At 49.1% G+C, this 8,288-nt stretch overlaps 1 protein-coding gene across 2 annotated transcripts in view; it reads right to left on the bottom strand.

Moving 5' to 3' along the window:
* Positions 1 to 1,126: 1,126 nt before the first annotated feature.
* Positions 1,127 to 8,288, bottom strand: part of RNF185 (ring finger protein 185) — a 21,766-nt gene continuing 14,604 nt past the window's right edge. For both annotated transcript variants that reach the window (XM_066609699.1, XM_066609698.1), the window contains exons 6-7: positions 7,605 to 7,722; positions 1,127 to 5,288 (exon numbers count right to left, since the gene is read on the bottom strand). In XM_066609699.1, the coding sequence (XP_066465796.1) occupies positions 5,191 to 5,288; positions 7,605 to 7,722 (216 nt within the window). In that variant the 3' untranslated portion in view covers positions 1,127 to 5,190. The remainder of the gene's footprint in view (positions 5,289 to 7,604; positions 7,723 to 8,288) is intronic.

Genomic DNA, 8,288 nt, shown 5'->3' with positions numbered 1-8,288 from the left:
AGCTCAGCTCCCCCTCTGCCAATGAGAATAGTGGCCTACCTCACAAAGTTGTGAGAAGGAAAAAAAAAAAGAAATAGCTGCACAATTCTGTGCACAACTACCTCGGACTAAGTTCCACTGAACTTTGAACCATAACGTATGTACTTCCAAGCAAGCATGCAGAGGACTGCACTCTAAGGTTGGTGCCAGCCATCAGGGTGCCATCTAGTTTGTCACTTTGTGCCAGGTGATGCCACCAGCCTTCTGCTATGTTATTTCTGGCCCCATCAGGGCGAATGGTTTGCCATTGGCTGTCACTCTCCCCCTCCATTGCCATCCCCTCTGCTGCATTTCTTTTAGGATCTCCAGCTACTTCTTCAACACAGATGGTGATGTCTACTACAAGTCTGGAGCTCAGAACTTCCAGTTCACTGACAACATGGTAAGGGTTGCAAAGCTGGCTGTGCTATGGTGGAGGGCCATAGGACCACGAAGGACATTTTAAAAAAGAGTAGCCTCCCAAGGGCAACTGCCAGGGTTGCAGCACTCTTGGGGGGGGACCGGAGCAAGTCAGTAATGGAACATGCCAACAGTTCGTACACGTCTTTTGAAATTTTCACCCAAGACAAATACTGATAATTACCTCTCTCAGTGAGTATAACCCAATCCAGCAGGGGTGGGGGCAGGTTTGGGCCACACAATTACATTACCACTGAGCCCAGCAAGCTGCGCAAAACCTATTGGTGGGCTGGGCGGCTCACTGGCCATAGACTGGAAGCCCTTTGGCTTAGAAGCAGCTGTTGTACAGCTCTAGTGTATGCCTGTGGCAGGCTTCCACACCATGGGATGTGCCCCAAATGCCAGGATGCACTTCCAGGCAACTGGACTTGGAGGGTCAGTCCCAACACATGAGTTGCAGCCTTCTGCAATATTTGCAATAGCATCTCCATCCCATAAAAACAGCCCTGCTGGATCAGGTCCAGGTCCATGTGGTCTACAGCTCCTGCTGGCGGCCCCAGAAAGACCCCCTCCACTGGAACCTCAAACAGCTGCTGCTCATTGGCTAAGACGACAACTCTAGCCTCAGTTGCCAATGGCAGCTTCATTTGGCAGAGAAGGGGACAAAAAAACAACTTCCACACGGGCATAGGTGACGTAAAAACATTTTCTATTCTAAGTCACTTTCGCAACAGTGAAAATCAATGAACAACAACGGTGCTGCATCCCAGTGCCATCATCTGCTCTGCACCGGCCGTGTGCAATACAAATACCTAATTTGGGGCAGGAAGAGAAATAACACAGAACCAAAAGGGGGGGAAGGTCAGACAAAGCAGAAACCGGAGGCAGGCAAGCAGGACATTCAAGGGGGCAGCAGCAGCCAAGAGACCCCTGCACCTTCAAGGCCATCACAGAACTGACTGTGAGATCAGCATTCATGGCCTGAGGCCTCTGCTCGAGAGAGGAAAACTCCCAGCATTCCACCAGCACCAGCCAGGACTAGTCCACGTTTGGCCAATGTGGACACCTACTGCCTGGGCAGGGAGGGGTGCATTCCGACACTGTGCTGACCCTCCCTCAGGTCCTTTGAATCTGCTGCAATTCCCTTTATGTTCAGGGCAGCCACATTTCTCAGAGTTACATTTTCATTTCCTGGCTGCCACAGACTGAGAACAAAGGCTTCCACAAAACCATTTCACAAGACCCATCTCAGACAGCAACAGAAGAAAGGAAATGAAAAGGGTTAAAACAATGTTTCTCAATCTGTGGGTCATGAGCCCATTTCAGGTGGGTCCCTATCCATTTCATTGCGTATTTTATTTTTAATATATTAGACTTAATGCTGCCACGGTATGTGACTTCATTTGGGGAAACATTACAGACCTGTATTTTTATTAGGCTATATATATGCTTTCAACAATGATAGTCAATGGGGTTTACTCCCAGGTAAGCATGGATAGGATTGCAGCCTTTGGGATGATTGGAGAATTTTTTTTAAGCCATTTATGCCCAATGTCGCATATATGCAACAGGGACCAAATGTGCACACCTGTGGGCTGAGCAAAAATGGGTTAAACAGCTCAGCAACTGCTTGGGAGCGTTCTTATTTTAAGAATTTTAAATTTTATTTTATCTTATACCAATAGTAAACTTTTACTTTTACATCTGCAAGAGGGATCTGAAGGCCTTAGGAGTGGACTTCAACAAGTGGGAAACCCTGGCCTCTGAGCGGCCTGCTTGGAGGCAGGCTGTGCAACATGGCCTTTCCCAGTTTGAAGAGACACTTGGCCAACAGTCTGAGGCTAAGAGGCAAAGAAGGAAGGCCCATAGCCAGGGAGACAGACCAGGGACAGACTGCACTTGCTCCCAGTGTGGAAGGGATTGTCACTCCCGAATCGGCCTTTTCAGCCACATTAGACGCTGTTCCAGAACCACCTTTCAGAGCACGATACCAGAGTCTTTCAAGACTGAAGGTTGCCAACTAACTAAACTTTTACTTTCATTGATTTGATTTTTGTCTGGCAGGTCCTCCCCTCTGGCTGTCATGGGCCATCCAACACAGCCTGACTGAGCCCATTGCTGGGTGACCCAAGCACAGTATCCCCCTGGAACAGCAATACAGTTGCTGCCACACCTGCTGGGACGAGCCCAGGCGGCTAACACTATCTGTGCCCAACACAGCAACCACAGCCAGGCTTGCTGCAAAGCACCTGGGCTGAAGACAGCCCCACTCCCACCAGGTAACAAGCTGATGAAGCGGCCATGCAGCCACAGCCTCAGCAGCTCTGCCCTGCCGGCAGGACCACCAGGCAGGAAGACACTCCTTCAAGACCTGGGTCTGTGAAGGGAGCAACACTTACACCAGGGCAAGAGCAGGAAGAGGCAGGGTGGAGACCAGAGGTGCTTAAGTATAAAGGTTCCCCAAAAGCTGACGAAGAGCTCAGAAAAGGGTAGGCATCCACCCTGTGAGGGTGGCTGCCTGTGAGAAAGGCAGGAAGAGAATGTCAGGTGTTTTTTTTCTCCCTCTCTCCAGGCCACATTTGGAGCTGCTTGCATTCCTGAGCAAAAAAGTTTGAGAATCACTGGTTTAAAAAACAGTACGCAACTTTCCCTGCTTGACAATAGGTGATACTGCCCTCCCCAGCAGAGCTGCTGCTGGCCATGCAGGTTTAGCCTGCTGCACTTTTTGATGGGCACCTGAACCCTGCTGGAAGCTGCCAGATAAACATGCAACACAGAAGGGCCCTCTATTCTCTGGGCCACTCCGTCAAGGTCAGTCCCACTGTTTGTCCTTCACGGGCAGATGCTGAACTGTTTGTGGTTCGGTGGGTGGCGTGTTGTAGGTTGGGCTTTTAGGCCAAATAGTTCCCTTTTTCTGCATGAGAAAACATGATATGGTCTGGACATGCAACAGTATTACAATTTTCAAAGCCAGACTACTTGGAAGCAAAACCTCAGCCCTGAGGGAAAAACCAGCCCCCACACCCCGCAGCCGTTTGCACTGTTCAATTTTACTGCAACAAATTTGTTCAGCAATTCGCAAAATGGCACAGAGAGGAGCAGAGCGAAAGCATTGCAAAGTAAAACAAAAATTAAATTCAGCCCAAGCAGTCTTTTGGGAACACCCTTCTGTGGACCAGAAAGTCCCACTGGGGTCACCTGTGAGAAATCCCTTTTTAAAAAAATAGAATGTTCTGTGGATCCAAAACATTCTACAAAAACACTTCTTAAAGCTGAGCATTCCTCCTCTTCCTCCCCCCAAAAGCAATGGCTTCTGTACAGAGTTCTCCAAGGGACGCTCCTGCAGGACAATCCAGCCTCTCTGCAGGCGTCCCAGTGAGAAGGTCAGAATTGCAGGTTCCCCTTTGGTTCAGTGGGCTTCTGTGAGAAAGAATCCCCTACTCTGCATTGGCCCACGATCTCTCCCTGGCCTTCAAAACAATATCTTTGGTAATCTGCAAAAAAACTCTTGGCTAGGAGCTCATGTCCAAACAATGCTTGCACATAAGTCTGTGTGCATGCACCACCAAAACTCTAGGCCAGGGGTGTCAAACATAAGACCCGTGGGCCAAATGCAGCCCCTGGAAGCTCTTTTTCTGGCCCTTGGGCTCTCCCAGCACCACCACCAGCTGCTGAGCTGTGTTGAGGTGTCACTGCTGAAAGGGCAGCCCACAAGATAACTGAGCTCTCCCATCTTGAAAAGATTATCAAGATGTGTGTCTTTTCTTTTGTCATTTGCAGTTAATGAGTGGCTGAGTGAGAAAAAAAGGGCTTATTCCTGGTCATGACCTGATTAATGACATCACTTCTGGCCCTCAGCAGGTATCTTGAATGCTATTCAGCCCGCAGTATGAAATGAGCTTAACATCCCTATTCTAGGCTTTTGTTGTCACCAAACAGAAATAGGAGTGGGGGGGGCACTGTTCAAGAGATGTCCTCTCCTCCCAATCAAGTTGTTTCAACTTGTGGGAAAAGAGATCAGGTACATCTCAAGATGGAGGGAAGAGTGTAAACAGGCAAACTTGTGACTATCCAAATTATGAGCTGTAGGCTGCTACACAAAACTTTAGGAAAAACACTGCTTTTGTGTGTGAGGCTGTGTGACTGTCCCCAAGAGCCCCCACCACAGCCCTCCTGCAGTTGAGTGTGGGACTCCAACCTTAAACTGCAGGCTGACAGTCCTCTTGTCCCTTTGCTCAGGGTGAACAGCAGCAGGGCCACCAGATGCATCCAGGGGTGTTTCCATCTTCAGCCAGCTGCCCTCCACCAGTCTTATCAGCACACGAAGAATTTTCCTGGAACAAGCTCAACTTTGACAAATGCAAAGAGCTGGAAGTCTGGAGCTTCAGCGCTGCTGGGACAGGAGAGCAGTTTCCATGCCTAGCCCACCGCCCACCCTCCTGGAGGGTCACAGCACCCATTCCAGCCACTTGGCACGAGATTTCAGACAACACTCCCTCTGGGCAAGGCTCACGGTCACCACCAGACATGGCGGAGCACCAGGGTGCTTTTAAACAGATCTTTTAATTCCCAAACTCTGGTGTCTTGAGCATGATGCCTCCTCCTTATGCAGTGATGCTGCGGGGGCTTCAGGAACCCCATCACTGTCTATGGCGCCAGACGCCAAGAGGTGCGCAACAGGGCAGGGAGGAGAAGTGTCCAGACAGTTCAGAGCCCCACAAGACTGCGGCCAGTGCAGGGTCCAGGGCCACACTAGGCGATCAGGAGCCAGAACATGATCACCAGGGCAACAAAGAGGAAGAGGCGGGACAGGAACTGTTCATCAACATACTGGGGAGTCCCTGGAACAGCTGGAGAGATGGAGGGAAACAAGGCATTAATTCACATACTGAAGTTAGACTTTTCAATCCCAAACGACCCCTCCCACAATCTGACAACAAATGAAAGTTTAAGGTCAACACCAGCACTTTGAACAATTGTTCATCAGTAAACACAAGCTGAGTAAAGACCTAAGAGGATATAAGAACAGCCCTGTTGGATCAGGCCATAGGCCCATCTGGCCCAGCTTCCCGTATCTCACAGTGGCCCACCAAATGCCTCAGGGAGCACACAAGACAACAAGAGACCTCATCCTGGTGCCCTCCCTTGCATCCGGCATTCTGACATAGCCCATTTCTAAAATCAGGAGGTTGCACATACCCATCATGGCTTGTAAACCGTAATGGATTTTTCCTCCAGAAACTTGTCCAATCCCCTTTTAAAGGCATCCAGGCCAGATGCCGTCACCACATCCTGTGGCAAGGAGTTCCACAGACCGACCACGCGCTGAGTAAAGAAATATTTTCTTTTGTCTGTCCTAACCCGCCCAACACTCAATTTTAGTGGATATCCCCTGGTTCTGGTATTATGTGAGAGTGTAAAGAGCATCTCCCTATCCACTCTGTCCATCCCCTGCATAATTTTGTATGTCTCAATCATGTCCCCCCTCAAGTGTCTCTTTTCTAGGCTGAAGAGGCCCAAACGCCGTAGCCTTTCCTCATAAGGAAGGTGCCCCAGCCCCGTAATCATCTTAGTCGCTCTCTTTTGCACCTTTTCCATTTCCACTATGTCCTAATGGAGAGAGTCTCTCAAGCATAGTTTCAAGGAGCAAGTTCAGGGGCAGAGCCAACACAGAGGAGCCCCCAGTCCAGCCTCTGGCTGCACCTCCACAGTGTCTGGACAGCCACTGCCAGCCAGTGTAAGTCACCCAGAACCAGGTGGACCCAAAGTGGTCCGACTCCATCAGAGGCAGCTGCAAATGCTCGCCCAACCAGTTGCTCCTTCATTGCAGATGCGCCCCCTAATTCCTTATAACTAGAGGTATGAGAAAACAGAGATCACAAACTAAAAACACATCACACCTTTTTTTGCGCTTTGTAAAAGAACCCAGAAAAAAACCCAAAATCTGAAAAAAACCCAATTTTATTTGGTTTTTATTTACTCTTTAACGGGGGGGGGGGGGTACCTGGGTATTGACTGTGGCTTCTTCTGCTGACACTATACCACCTAGTTCACTTTTAGAGCTATTATAAATTATAATTATTATGTAAACTTTGAACAACACATAAAACTGCTTTCTGTTCTTCTAACTTTTGGAAAACACAAAAATTGCAAAAAAACTAGAAATGTTTTCTCCCACCTCTACTTTTGGTTATTTGATTTTCCTTGCAAACCGCTTTGTAAACTTTTTTGTGAGAAATATTCTCAGTAATAGGAAATTCTCACAACGTGGGATTGCCTGGAAAGAGCTGGGAGGCAGGAAGAAGGAGGCCAGGCTTTTGTGGCACACAAAGCCATTTGGGGTATTCAGGCTTAGTCACTGAGCCACAATTTATTTGCATGATGGCTTTATGATCCATGCTTCTCTAAAATGCCCCATACACCTAGGGCGAGGAAGCCCTCTTGTTCTGCAAGCATATGGGGAAAGAGTGCAAGAAAGTGTTGATTCCCTCACCATGTCATTAGAGTGACATGGTGGACCGTGAGATTAAGTCCTATGTACAAGATTCAGAAAGCAGACTTTCAGAAAGCAGACTTTTAGAAAAAGAAACCTTAATGCACCCCCAGCTAAGTACTAAAAAGGATGCGGATGCTTGAAAGGCCACCCTGAAGCTTTGTCAAAGATCTTTCCACCCCTGGATTCGCAGAGAGCCCTACATTCCCCACTTAACATTCCCCAGTTAGAACTGGAGACCTGCTCTCCAGGGGTGCCTGAGCAGCCAAAAGGAAGTGCTGCTTTCCTGCACCTGTTCAGTGTTCCAAGTGACTGGACTGGCTTGGCCCAGCAGGAAGCGCTGACGTTAATCCCCTGGGTGGCTGCTCCTTCTGAACACAGACACACAGGTGGTCTGTCCAGCAGGGAGGTTCTCAACACAGACTTTTTAAAAGACAGAAATGAAAGCTGTGTCAAATAAGAGTCTCCTGTGGATTGAAGGCTCCAGAATAGGAGGACTTCTCTCCACCTTTGCTCACACACAGTTTGCCTGCCACTCCCAGCGTGAACACTGCAGGCCACAACCACTGAGAGTCTCATTTGGTTTAAATTCCAAAGAGGGACAAGAGATCAGATGCAAAGGATTTGTTTGCACACGTTTCTTCTTCTTTTTTTTTTTTAAGGAGGTCTGTACCTGGAGGAGGCCGACCATCGTTGATGTTGAAAGCCGTTGCAAATATACCAAAAGGAAACGCCCCGATTCCAAAGGACATTTGGAAGCCTCCATCGCCAAACCCGAAACCCTGGAAGCCCTGGAAGGGAGTAAAACAAAATTTAGGGTTCTAAGCAGCTAAGCAAACACAGGAAGCTGCTGCCTGAGCCAGATACAGGCCACTGATCTGTCTGGTTCAGCACTGCCTACACCAGCTGTTCTCCAAGATTCCAGGCATGGATCTTTCCCAGCCCTTCCTGGAGGTGCTACCAGGGACTGGGCCCTTCTCTGTGTAAGATACACGTGCTCCTACTGAGTGCCTGTCCTCCCACAGTCCTGCTGCAACTGCCATGATCTGCTTGGAGGGAGGCCAAGGACAGTCATACCCAAGCCAAATGCCCCAAAAGCAAGCCTGGCTCCAGCAAGCCCAAAGCACGACCCCCACATGTCTCAGGGGTGGAAAGAGACAGTAGAGGCAATCAGAGACTGTCTCCCAGCTCAGAAACACCCTGTTTTGTTCAGCTCAGTGGCATAGTCTAAATACTGCAGGCACCACAACGCAACATGTAAGTGGTTCCTCCCACCCCGCTTGTGCTATTCTGGGCAACGACAGCAATCCACTGGAGACGCTGTTTGGTTTGGCAAGCGCCTGCATGTTGCCATCGC

This window comes from Tiliqua scincoides, chromosome 14, assembly GCF_035046505.1.
Source record: "Tiliqua scincoides isolate rTilSci1 chromosome 14, rTilSci1.hap2, whole genome shotgun sequence".
Taxonomy (NCBI): domain Eukaryota; kingdom Metazoa; phylum Chordata; class Lepidosauria; order Squamata; family Scincidae; genus Tiliqua; species Tiliqua scincoides.
Note: the sequence above shows the minus strand (reverse complement) of the source record. Positions and strands in the feature narration are given on the sequence as shown.